General features: G+C 35.4%; 1 protein-coding gene across 1 annotated transcript in view; it reads left to right on the plus strand.

Annotated features, from left to right (window-relative positions):
* Positions 1 to 328: 328 nt before the first annotated feature.
* Positions 329 to 14,578, plus strand: part of Sema2a (Semaphorin 2a) — a 704,754-nt gene continuing 690,504 nt past the window's right edge. The window contains exon 1 of the mRNA XM_069844478.1: positions 329 to 419. Within this exon, the coding sequence (XP_069700579.1) occupies positions 361 to 419 (59 nt within the window). The 5' untranslated portion in view covers positions 329 to 360. The remainder of the gene's footprint in view (positions 420 to 14,578) is intronic.

Consider the following 14,578-nt stretch of genomic DNA (forward strand, 5'->3'; position numbering starts at 1 on the left):
ATAATAATGATATCGAAAGACGTGCGTATAGTCTAAACTGACAGGCGTTTCATAATACTACCATTCATAAAACAACATACCGTAAAATACGTGACACATTTGTGGAAAAACTATAAGGGCAAGGGAAAAAGTAAATAGGGCGTTATTTCACTTGCATTTTTCTTAAACAAATATCAAAATATTTGTATAAGTATACCCCTCCCACCTTTTATAATTATCAAGAAATCCTAAGGTTCCGATTTACGAATGAAGATTCTTTGTAGTCTTTTAATATTGGGACTAGTGACTAAATAGATTGTGTCGTTAACAAACGCGTCTTTATTTGTTGCAGATCATGTTCGAGAATTCGCCTGCGGGAAGATGTATTACCGCACCTTCTATCTGGATGAGAAGAGAGACGCCCTCTACGTTGGAGCAATGTGAGTGTCTTCAATTGTTTTCTTCATTATAAGAACTTTTATCTACAATCCTACCATTCCCTATTACCTAAAAAAATACCAGCTAAAAGAGCTTGAAGTAATCGGACTTCTGGTTGGAGCAAGAGGTACCGCTACTCTCTTCATGAAAGATGTGTTTAAGAGGCTTGGAATACCTACATCTACTATTCCGATTGTAACCTTAGCTGCATTGAAAGGATCAATTGCTCTCCTGAAGAATCACCTATATTCGAAATCAAACTAAGTTCAGTAGCATTCTTTAATTTTTTGTGACACTTACCTTTCTAAAAATAGGTATATTTCCATTTACTTGTAAGAATTTCATTGTTAAAACAAAATCAATGGTTTTTCATGAACTTGTAAAAATTTCCTACTCTTTGCCCCTTGAGGTAGCTCACGAATGGTGAGAAGATATATAAATTATAAATTTTAAGTTTACAGTAGGTTGGTATTCACGTAATTTGGGGTAGAAAATCCGCGGCTAATGCAGAACTGAGATGATATGAATGTTCATTAAGACATCTGAATTATTTAATCGTAAATTACAAATTACTAGAATTATTTTAATTTATGTTACACTCACAGTTCCGTCTTCTTACAATCATTTAACATTATTTTATTTCTGTGAATAAAAACTTTTTCCATGACAACCAATATATTACCAACCATAAAATCCATACATCCATTTATAACTTCTTCACAAACAATACATTATAAAGAAAAGATGTAGGATACAATTTAAAATTAAATTTAGATACAAGTAATGGGTAAAATGTAGTATAGCATACGAGAGCAAACAGATTTTGTGCTCTCGTGGAAAATATAATAATAATAATAATAATAATAATAATAATAATAATAATAATAATAATAATTTATTTGATCGATCATAATAATGATACACTTTTGGTTTGCACTCCCGATGAAGCAAAAGCTTGTGGCCGGGAGTGGAGTTTACGTCGAATAATGAAAAAGTAATATTACAAGTTTAAGTCTACACTAAAATAATTATTTAATTGTTTAATTTAAATAATCAAATATATGTAAGCAAGAGTAAAGTGATGAATATCAAAGTAATAATACAAGAAAGAATAATGTAAGAAATACAATGATATTATATCAAATATATGTCAGCAAAACAAAGTGGTGAATATCACAATAATAATATAATAATACAAGAAATACCATGAAATTATATCAGGTAAAACATAGAAGATTCGGTTAACTAGAAAATAGAAATAATGAAATGAAATGAAAAATATTAAATAATACAATTGTGAAATAAATGCAAAACATTATGCAATAATATAATGATGTAATAATTATTATATACCGTACATAAATGATATTTTAGTTTTAATTGAATTATTCAATATTGAAAGATTAAAAGATTCCTAACTTATATTTTTTTTTTTCAAAAATTTCATGTAAAGAGAAAAAGAAAATTAAGAAAAGTGAAATATATATATATATATATATAGAATAGAATACTAATCACCCTTGGCTTCGTCTCGGATGCTAAACTTTCTACTCGCGCATAAAACCTAATTTTACTCTCTTTTATTCCACTAAGTTACGACCACCGGAACACTATATATATATATATATATATATATATATATATATATATATATATTGCTGTGACCTCTTTAATAATGTCTACAGTTTAATTTTGTATTTTTATTAACACCCTGTATAATTTTGGACACGCGGTGTCCGTGCATTCAAAGTAACAAAAATATTAGGAAGAGAAAATTTTAAAACAAAGTAAGGTGTTTTATGAGGATGTTTTATTTGGACGGGATGATTTATGGGAGACACTAATTGAAACGTGCAGGAATTATTATAATGTAGAGGAACAAAACCATTACAGCAATTTTATTTAATGCGGGCCATCAAGTAATAATCACATAAACAGAAGATTAATTGCAATATAACATTTGCAAATTAAATCGGTTAAAATACCGATATGATTTTAAAATAACACGAGCGTAAATAGAAATAATGACATTTAAAGCGAGCACCGACTAAGATTAAACATTGATTGGAAACAGTTTGAGAGCAGACTGCGCATTTTAACAGCTATTTATGTTGTAATTTGTCATTGAACCGTGATGCGGATATACTTGTACAAATAAAATTGTCAAGATTTTAATGCCCGGCTCAATTAGAACAGGAGGCACTCCATGAAGAACTAAAAGCGCGTAACTGAATTTTATAAGATCATGGTCATAAATATTATGAAATGAAAACAGAAATACTGTTCTCTTATTTAGCTCCGTTTACCTGTGTGATCTTGTAAATTCTATAGCGTCCTCCTACTTTTACAGTGTTACGCGCTTTATCCGTCACAGGCCTCTGTGTTCTTCTTCAAAGAGATCTGTTAGAAAAGTCAGGGAAATTGTAGATCGTAGAAGAGTTGGTTTGTAATTTTGCACGAGATACTCAGGATTATGTAATTCTAGAAAAGTATGGACGAACATCAGCTTTTCTTTAGTATGGAAATGAAACTGGATGATGATGATGATTATGATCATCATCGTCATCATCGTGCAAGTATTGGCCCCTCATTGGCCCGTTACGGTCTTTAGCCATCTCCTTTGAAGTTCAATTATGTGTTTTTCTTCATCTTTTCTTCTTTTTTTTTTCTTACTTTTTACTTTGTTATTTGATAAAATGTCTTAACATTATGTGGAATGCCCCCTGAGCACGAATATTTAACTTTCTGGGGATGCTAGAGTGTTTTATATAAAAAAGAGGTATTTATTTATTTATTTATTTATTTATTTATTTATTTATTTATTTATTTATTTATTTATTTATTTATTTATTTATTTATTTATTTATTTATTTATTTATTTAAATATACAGAATAAAGAATATAATTACAAACAAGAGAAATAGAAATAAAATAATACAATCAATATAAAAAGGAGATACAGTAGTATTAAAAAAATTTGAGACCGAATGAGCAGCGCTCCTGTTCGGTCGCAGTTCAGATATAATATTAATAAGCATATACAGTAAAGAGAATATAAAATAAAATAAAATGGGAAATAAAATTAAAACTACAGTTACAGAAATTATATAATACAATATTAATATGAGAGAAATATAGAAAATAAAAAAATAAAATAAAATAGGAACTAAAATTTAAATTACAGCGGCAATGGAATTATATAATATAATATTAACACTAGAGAAGAATAATATCGCACGTGAAAAGTAGGACAATTTATATTTCAAAATTATAGAACACAAATATAATATAGGTTGATTAATTCATACACATAGGCTATAAATTTATTTAATCAAATTGAAGATATTAACACGTTTCTAATTTTCTTGTCATATGTTAGTGGGTTACATGTTAGAAGTTCTGGGTGTAATAACTTCTATGTATCTTTGTTCTGGAAATAAAGTATTATTATTATTATTATTATTATTATTATTATTATTATTATTATTATTATTTCAATTCGTGCTTCCTACATTAGGATACCTTAATTTTTTTCAAGAAAACTTAATATTTTTTCCATATTTTGTGGGTATGTATTTCATATTTTCCCAACATATTCTTCATACTTTTCAGCTTTTTGATAATGAAGTTGTTATGAAGTCATAAAGAAATTGTTCACGAGAGAATATCTGCACTGCTCGGGAAAAGTGACACAAGTCAGTTTCCACAAACCTTTTTTGATAATTTATTGACAACTTACACTGGTTTATGTCGATTTGATTATTTTCTGTATGAATTATAGCAATGGGAGGAATACTTACGTTTTTTTTTTTCCAAGCGAGGAGATGTTCCGTAAGTTGTCAATAAATTATCAAAAAAGGTTTGTGGAAACTGACTTGTGTCACTTTTCCCGAGCACTGCAGATATTTTGTCTAAATTTTGCTCATGCCTTTCTCGAATAAATTGGACTGGTAATTTTAATAGAGTCTTATCATGCAGTAATGACCTTTTTTAGTTTCAGAAGTTTTAAACTTGACTTAAGCTCATTTGTAGTATTTCTTCATTTCTAGTTCCCAGTAAGTCAGGGAGTTAAAGAGTATTAAGTACGTTTGAATGCTGTACTAATACGATACACGCAAATTGCAAATTACGTTCTTTCCTGAAGGGCTTGATCTCTTCATTTAATACCACTTGACTCGAGTCTTAGAAACAATAATGAATGCTCAGTTGCAGGCAATTGGATCCATGAGAACATCTGAAAAGTGTATATAATTATTAATCATATTGCAGAAACTCATCTCTTGAATTATACAGAGTGTACATAAATAAAGGCAACTTTTCGCAAGCTGATCTTGCAAAAGCATTGTTATACCTAAATGTCGAACTCCGTAATACTTCTTGTGGTTATTAAGAATGACCGGGTCAGTGGAAGGAGTCTTAATTCACAATTTTAATTGTAATACAGGATGCGTCAGAAAGAACGGATGGATTTCACATGGCAAGAATGTTTGTAAGGATTCATCAAATCAAAAATGTATTGTTATCAACACACTCACCAATACATGCAGTTTATTTTATGGAATACATCAGCCATATGATATCCTTGGCTTTCAATACAGGCATTGAGGCGTTTTCTGAAGTTCGCCATCACTTTCACAGTCATAGCTAATGGGATTGCCGCGATTTCTTCACGAATTGCCTCTTTAGTTCGTCCAGTGTATGTGATCGATGTTTACAAACTTACGCCTTCAAATGGTGCCAAAGAAAGATGTCGCATGGCGCGAGATTTTATCGTAGCCTTGGACAATCTCAGTGCAATAGCATGTTTGCTGGCTGATCTTTGAGGTGGCTGGAAAACCTAGTGTCTGTCTCCACATTTAGTGGTGTACACGCGCTCCGTGTTCGTCCAGGTGATTTCTTCTTTAATGTTGAACCTGTGATACGAAATGAAGCCACAATTGTAATACAGGATGCGTCAGAAAGAACGGATGGATTTCATATGGCAACAATGTTTGTAAGGATTCATCAAATCAAAAATGTATTGTTATCAACACACTCACTAATACATGCATTTTCTTTTATGGAATACAACATCAGCGATATGATGTCCTTGGCTTTCGATACAGGCATCGAGGCGTTTTCTGAAGTTCGCCATCACTTTCACAGTCATAGCTAATGGGATTGCCGCGATTTCTTCACGAATTGCCGTCTTTAGTTCGTCCAGTGTATGTGATCGATGTTTACAAACTTACGCCTTCAAATGGTGCCAAAGAAAGATGTCGCATGGCGCGAGATTTTATCGTAGCCTTGGACAATCTCAGTGCAATAGCATGTTTGCGGGCTGACCTTTGAGGTGGCTGGAAAACCTACTCATAGTGTCTGTCTTCACATTTGCAGGTGTACACACGCTCCCTATTAGTCCAGGTGATTTCTTCTTTACTGTTGAACCCGTGATACGAAATGAAGCCACATCCATGAGTCCTGAGTGGCGATCACAGACTCTTCATTTTCAAAAATGTCTACGATGAAAGCACGTTGTACGTCAGACCAACATCATGTTCTCAACTAAAACTGCATTCTCTGGCTGATCCAACAGTCGTGGTCCCCCTCACTCTATCCCTCCCCTCGCTGCGTATCGATAGTTTGAAATCCATCCGTTCTTTCTGACGCATCCTTTGGGTGAAGTCACATCTCGAAGTTTTAGCTAAAATTTCATCTCTTATATTTTATGATGATGGAAGAGTGGAAAAGAGAAAAATTCTCTCCGGCACCGGGACTTGAACCGGGGTTTTCAGCTCTACGTGCTGACGCTCAATGAACTAAGCCACACCGGATTCCATGTGTGGACATTGTGCCACTGTCATACATCTTTGACGCAGTGCATGAGGGTAGGCCACTAGAGGGAACCCAAGAGATGGAACTTAAACTGAGAGGATTCAATCCGATACCGGAATGGGAATCCGGTGTGGCTTAGTGGATAGAGCGACAGCACATAGAGCTGAAAACCCAGGTTCAAGTCCCGGTGCCGGAGAGAATTTTTCTCTCTTCCACTCTTCCATCATCATGTGATGACGCAGAATTTCTGCACTGAAATATCATATGTTCTTCGATACATCATAATATAAGCCTACTCATATTTTAGTTTAATTTATATTTATTTTATTAATAAATTTTAGAATGGGTTTTCGTAGATTCCTGTAATATGTTTCACGAATGTATTTATTTAGAGAGTAAACTCTCAGAACTCTATAGTAGTTCTTTTTTACTTATACAGGGACATCATTTTATTTTTACTTGCATTTTTATTGTACCTGCATTTCTGAATGTACTTCACTCTCACCCCTTCACTAATGTCCTTGCTCCCGTCAGACACACAAACTTACGGCCGCTGTTGCATTCGAAGTCTTCAAGCAGTGAAGTAAACACTGCAGTGTATAGTGTGTTTCATAAATATGATTGCTTTTTCTATAGAAGAAAGAACCTATATTAATAATATCGTACTAAAAAATTATATTCAAGGAACGATAAATTCAATTTCAGAGAATATGCTTCAAAATGTTTTTAATAATATGCGTACTGAATTGAAGCCTGCATTGTAATGAACGGCAGCCATTTTCAGCAACTTGTTTAAAAATTCAGATTAGCTTTTTTTTTGAATTGAGGTGGCTAGAAGCAAAGGAATGCTAGTGACATTTGTAATAACATGAGTTAAGTGCATCCAGTGTAAGCAAAAGTATCTAAAATTTTAGTGGCAAAGGGATATTTTAATCGCATCACACATTAAAATTTAAATAAAAAATTTCACCGATTTTACGAAAGCTTAAATATTTAAACCCCATTTTCTCAAAAGTAACTTAAGTGCACTTACAGCCCTTTACTTATGGCCCCCCTCAATTTAAATGCACTCTCTATATTGTATGTTAACATCAATAATTAATATGCTAAATAAAGTAGACATTACATAACGAACATAGCCGCTTGAAAAGTTGATTTAAAAAAAAAAATTACTACTCTACTGTATTTTGATAAATTCCGTAAAAGTGATGATCAAACTGAAAATCGTAATATCGTATTTCCCTACAACATAAATGGATACACTACTTTTCTCTCCTCCTATATCTAGTAAAATGATTTGTTTACATATTGCACTAGTAACATCAAACTTCTGTAATGGAAGGGGGAAACAGTGTTTCCGAGTATAGCCAGGTTAATGTTAAAAATGTTGGTAAAATAAAGTGATGTTCCTGTATAAGTAATAACATTTAGCAAGCACTTTGTATAATTGCTTTCATTTTGAATTGCACCCTGATAATACAGCTATATACATCAGGGCGTCCTCGAAGTTATTTCACTCCGATTTGCAATTACCCTCCCTTCAAAATATGCCGTCACAATTGCTTCTACTTTAAAACACATCCTTAGAGTTGCTTACAATTTTTAAGGCTATGGCCACACCGAACGAGGCTGGCTAATCGCCTGCTGGTTGGATTGTCACCTAGGTAAAATACATGGTGGGCGAATAGCCATGCTAGGTGTCTAATGGCCAATCATTTCTTGCTTGCGAATATGCCTCTTTCAAAATTGAATGAAAAACTACTTCTTGCGGAAAATACTTCTTTGAAATGTTATTCTCTAAATCGACCGTGTTATTGAGTGCATGATGTTGACCTTTCCAGAGCTTTCTCCTAAGTTTAACGATCTCTATAAACAGTTGCGTATTTACGAGGTAAAGTTTGTTGAATATTTACTAATGACTACAAAAACCTTCGACATGCTATTTAAAATTGAATATAAATACAAAAACAGCTTAATAATAAATTATAAAGCATGCATATCACTTAAGGCACGACTCGTAATTCTGAGGTAAGCATATGGATTTTCATTAATAAATGTAAATCTGAAATTGAAGTTGAAATATTTGAAGTTCCTCACATATGAAGTTAATGTAGGTATATATGGTGACGTATTCGACGGCTCATTCAAGTCATGTAGATCTGGAAAAGCACTGTTAGGTGCCTGGTAGCCTAGATCATATTGTGACAGATATGTCGGGGTTATAGGCTTTGAGGTTAACAACTTTTGTCAGGTTTACTGCGCTGCCATCTAGTTGTTATATAAGGAGTCACGTCATAATACCCATTTGAATTACATTGGCGACTGTGCTGCCATCTCGTCTTCGTTTACGGCGGACGGGTGGCGATCCTGGCGGTGGTTCTCTTCAAAGTGCTGCCGATTTTAACGTAGCGAGGAGTCATCTGTTACATATATGATCTAGGCTGGTAGCTATCCAAAGAACACAAACGGGTTCGTTCGCTTGGATAGTTGTTAGGCGACACGCCAGGTTGCAGATCATGCGGTGCGGCTGGTCCCGATTGTTCTTGATAGTTTCTTTACTTGAATTACTCATTCAGGCGACTACCCAAGACTTCTTCGGTGTGGTCGTAGCCTAGATAGTCACAATCTTTTTTTTCGACTTTTCAAGGTATTCCTACAATTACGTAAACTTCAGAAGGCGTTGTAAGGATTATTTCGTCCGAAGATGACAGAGTATGCTATGGACGAAACGAACACACGTCCTTTTCCTTGTGAGCCTTCAACCCCTTGCTACTTACGTAATTTTCGTTGTTGTTCCGTCATCCACTTCACCGCTCTGCCAACCTGTGGATTATTTGGACGAAGTTACGCAATACTAGACAAACCGACAATTTAAAAAAAAATTAGATATTTGCACAAATCTGTTGGTGGCAGACTAATTTAACTCGGAAAAGTCAAGAATGCGATATCTAAATTTTGCTGGTATTTATAAATTATTTATTGCATAAAATTTATTTATTTATTTTGCTTTGAAATATTAATTCAACTGCTGGTCTCTTATAAAAAATCGGTTAGTCTTTTTTTTTTGGTATTATTTGTGCTATTTTTTGTAATAGTATGAATCTTACAATACTTCTTTCATAAAATATTTTATAAAACAAAAAACCGGTTTATTTCAATGATCAATATCTCGAAACAGGTTTTTGGCGCTTGGTCTGTTATTGCGTAACTCAGTCCATTTATGAAATGACTCCCGTACTTTACAAGGCCCCCTCTAATTAACTACATTTAATATGGAATTCGTAAAAATGTTGGAGGTCTTTGCAAAATCAACTAGACTCTCAAAAATATTGAAAAACTTTCGCCCACGTTATGTGTATGATATTAGATTCTATAAAGAGGGAGTTTTCTTATAATATGCTACAGAAGCAATATTGATGTGTCTCAGGAAACTGCAGTCAGTTTCCACTTTTCACCTGAACACACTGTATATTGTGGGAGGTAAAATGTTTTCATTCCCTTCCTTTCTCTCGCCAGACATGTTGTAGCTGTGTACAAGTGGTTAAAAATTATATTTTGATGACTTAGCAGTATTACTTGGCTAGCAACCCAGTAGTTCATGGTAATGGCAGAAAGTACCCAGATTTTTTCCTACTAATGTAGTTCTCACAACAAGTGGCACATGTTTTGAAAAGAAAACGATGTTCCTGCAGAGCATAACACGTATTAGGGGAGGCTTTTTTTTTTCCCTTACCCACCTTTTCCTTGGGGTCTATATAGCACTTTAAACCTGTCCACGAGTGTATAGTCTATGCTGTTTTAGAATTCAGATGTTCTGGAGTAATGGTATTCAGTTTATAACCAGACAAGAATTACAATACGGAGTTGCTACTCAACTGTATGCTTTCTGCACTTACAGCTTCTTCGTTAGGTAAAGGTCCTCTTTAATGTACGAAAGTAATGCATTTTACTTCACTCTAATGATGATACATGGTTATGTGTTAACTTATTAGCGTATTTCTCTCTTAAGAAAAAAAGTAAAAGTTGTAAAATGAATTAGGTTTGTACTACTAGGGCATTCGAAATGTAATGGCAACTGTTTCTCACTAAATTTATTTAGGTTACTCTTGTCTTAATAATAATAATAATAATAATAATAATAATAATAATAATAATAATAATAATAATAACTTACTTACTGGGTTTTAAGGAACCCGGACGTTCATTGCCGCCCTCACATAAGCCCGCAATTAGACCCTATCCTGAGCAAGATTAATCCATTGCCTATCATCATATCCCAGCTCCCTCTAATCCATTTTAATATTATCTTCCCATCTACGTCTCGGCCTCCCTAAAGGTCTTTTTCCCTCCGGCCTCCCAACTAACACTCTATATGCATTCCTAGATTCGCCCATACGTGCTACATGCCCTGCCCATCTCAAACGTCTGGATTTAATGTTCCTAATTATGTCAGGTGAAGAATACAATGTGTGCAATTCTGTGTTGTGTAACTTTCTCCATAATAATAATAATAATAATAATAATAATAATAATAATAATAATAATCCGTGGCACTGCAGCCCACGAAGGGCCAAGACCGACTAGCCGGCAGCTGGCCTCACGACCACATGCCGAAACAGAGGTGGACGATCATTCAACCAGAATGGCGGTGTCGTGTGGTTAGCACGATGAACCCCCCAGACGTTATAGTTGGTTTGCGTAACCGGATTTCGCTACCTATCGTAGATCCCCAAGTGCATCAAGATGCTGGGTGGGCACCGGTCCCATACACTGGCCGAAATTTCACGAGAAAATTTCTTCCCTCATGAGGACTCGAACCAGCGCGCATTCCTTAACGTGAGTCCTAGGCAGGATGCCTTAGATCACGACGCCACGGCGCTGGACACTTTTGACATTACATACTTCAAATATAGTCTCCTACCATGTCAACAATACGTTGCCAAATTCTTGGAAAAAGGCGGACTCCATCTGCAGCAGCATTTCTGGATATCTCTCTCACTGATCAATCTAAAGTTCTTCGGATGCCAATTCTTGATTGAAAGCGAATGCTTCGCTTCCACCCAACGTGTAATAGTTCAGTATAGTAGGACTTCTCTACCACAGGCTTCTTGTAATGCTCTAAAATATGTTTTTCTCTTACAACTTGGATTTTTATGAAGCGCCTTTGTTCGCATTTTTAGTGGTGTATTGTTTACTACAAATCAGAAGCACCCACTGTATTTACAAAATATGGCTACTTCGAGATTTTCAATATTGAACATTTATGAAACAATCGCTGCTGTATTACGTAATACAAGATTTCATTGATCAACGCTAGGAGCACTGATTTACAGCATTGGTTCTATAGTCCCGTCGCTCTAATTTCCGGCAGCCAATCGCGTTGCAGGTCGGCTACATTTAAACGTGTGCGTCTTGTGATTCACTGAGGAAGACGTTATTCATTTCTTGAGGCTCGATAAATACTTAATATAATCGCCCGCCATTTTGGCTCTTTTGTTGCCGTTCGCAGAAAGCACACGAAGACGTTATTTGCCACTTAATTACTTGCTGAATTACAGTGCGTTTGATTTATTATCATAGGAGCTACGACATGGTAATGTTTAACGGCGTGGCAAATAGATTCCTCGTCTGGTAGCTCGGAAACGAAAGAACAAAAATGGCGAACGATACTACCTACCTAGACTTTATAGAGCCTTCACTTCCTAAGACGTAAGCAAAGAGAAGGAGTCACGCCGGTAATAACAGCGTCGCGACTATAGTAATTAACAGTTCTCCATTAAAACTCAATACAAAAGTAATGGTTTTATTTACGGTCTTGCCTCTGTTGTGGCTGTAATAGTAGATTTCCCTATCGCAGATTCAGTGAAACCCCATTTCGGTTCCCTGTTACAAAATGTCAATTTGTATCCTATCATGGCGACAGTGGTCATGTGTGTACCATGGTGTGTTTCTTCAGTAACATCTAAGTTGATAGTCTTGAGTAGTACTGACCAGTCGGCATGGGTAACGTAGTCGGTATAGCGCTGGCCTTCTGTACTCAAGGTTGCGAATTCGATTCCGGGCCAGGTCGATGGCATTTAAGTGTGCTTAAATGCGACAGGGTCATGTCAATAGATTTACTGGCGTGTAAAAGAACTGCTGCGGTACAAATTTCCGGCACATGGGCGACGCTGATATAGCCTTACAGTTGCGAGCGTCGTTAAATAAAGCATTTTTTTAGCACTGACCACATACTGCTCACAAGAATCACTACAAGTCTGACATCTGTAGATCGCATTCTTTGAAAACTTAACATTTTTATCGTTGTGATCACACTCGCCATTGATGTCATAGCATCATCATCATCATCATCATCATCATCATCATATTTCGTCTTTATATCAAATTAGTTAACTTATCTTTCTCACTGGATTTCAGACCCTCCGGTACCTTATATTGTGGTTTTAAATTATATACACTTTACCGAGTATACAGATCGCGCCATGCGAAGTACGTAGTAATGTTTGTATTTACTTAATCTCCTATTATCTGTGAGGTTTATTATAATAAGCTCTTGTTTGATACCTGCATTCTATTGATGTTACAGCGGATTATAGAGTCCATACTTTTATTTTATAAACGAATTCCCGTTAAGCCGTTACAGCATAAAATTTTAAAGGTTGTCTGTTAGTGATATTAGCCTACGTGGTATTTTGTCTTTACGCCTACTACTGATTTGTTTACACGAAACTATATACAGTACAATACCGTATAGTATTTAAATTGTTTTACCGGTTTTCGGCTTGTTATTGATCATCTTCGTTCTTACCGTCATTTTTACCCTATACATCACAGTCACGTATTGAAATGTTTCATTCTTACAGAGTTTAAATTAAAATGAGCCCATTGTAAATTACAATTTGTTTTCGGTAAACTGGATCGCTGCACTGCAGGCAATAGATTATTGAGTGATATGTTGTTTTTAGTTTCAAAGGTTTTATTTACTTTTACGAGACAATTTGATAACTACAATACTTCAAAATGGTTCGTAGGAATATATATTAATCAAAACAGCTCTTTTTATGCATTTTCTTGTCGCAATTGTAACGTTAGAACTATTCGTTTTGATTATATACAGCAGTGTGTGTGTTGATGTATGAAGTTTGTTGATCCAGAGTTGCTCTCGGATGTGGGATCGATTCCCACTTGCGTTGATTACCTGGTTGGTTTTTTTTTCGAAGTTTTCCCCAACCGTATAGGCGAATAACATATAATTTGTGGAGAATTCTGGGCCTCATCTCGTCAAATACTATCTCGATATCACTAATTCCATCAACGTTAAACCGAGTAGTTGATACAGCATCGTTAAATAACGAAGTAAAAAATTATGAAGTTGGTTATTTTGCGAAATTATTCTAATTTTTTTCATTACAAAACGTGATACATTTATGCCCGGTTTCTGGAAAGACTGTTACTGTTCTCCAACCAGGAGATCAACCGTGAAAGGAATGTGCTTACTATTGCCTCATCTATTGGAACGAAGTAGATAAATAATATTACCGTTATAACGTCAGTTTAAAAACCATGCGCTCTCCTGCATTTGTTATTTCCTGTATGGAGGGATTAAAAGACCAGGAGATTAACAGTGATCTAATTTTGTAACTAGGGTAGTATAAACATGTGTGTATCAATGTTATTGTTTGTGCTGTGACAGCGAGCCAATAGAGATATGAGTACCCACGTGTGTGACCTTATGACATCTTATGACATCAACATTCATTCACAGCATTACTCCCTTTCGTCTCAGCCGGCAGAGACTTTCTCGTGGTTGGAGCACAGTAAGTGTAATTACAGAGTTATCTAAGATTTAACACGCTGATATGTTTAAAACGAGTTTCCGAAACAACAGTCATCTTTACAGTTATCTATGCTTCAACTGGTAACTGTGCCTCAGCCTGTAGTTACCTGGCTGTTAGTATTGATTCGAACAAATACCGACATGCGACGCTACTGCATTACTGTTTCGTAAACTATAATAACTTATATTAAATAATAATATAAAGGTAAAGGTATCCCCGTAACATGCCGTGAGGGCACTTGGGGGGCATGGAGGTAGAGCCCCATGCTTTCCATGACCTCGGCACTAGAATAAGGTGGTGTGGTCGGCACCACGCTCTGACCGCCTTTTACCCCCCTGGAAAGACCCGGTACTCAATTTTATAGGAGGCTGAGTGAACCTCGGGGCCGTTCTGAAAGTTTGGCAACGAAAAAAAAATCCTGTCACCACCTGGGTTCGAACCCCGGACCTTCCAGTCCGTAGCCAGCTGCTCTACCAACTGAGCTACCCGGCCGCCAAATAATAATATAA

Source organism: Periplaneta americana, chromosome 13 (genome assembly GCF_040183065.1).
Source record: "Periplaneta americana isolate PAMFEO1 chromosome 13, P.americana_PAMFEO1_priV1, whole genome shotgun sequence".
NCBI classification, from domain to species: domain Eukaryota; kingdom Metazoa; phylum Arthropoda; class Insecta; order Blattodea; family Blattidae; genus Periplaneta; species Periplaneta americana.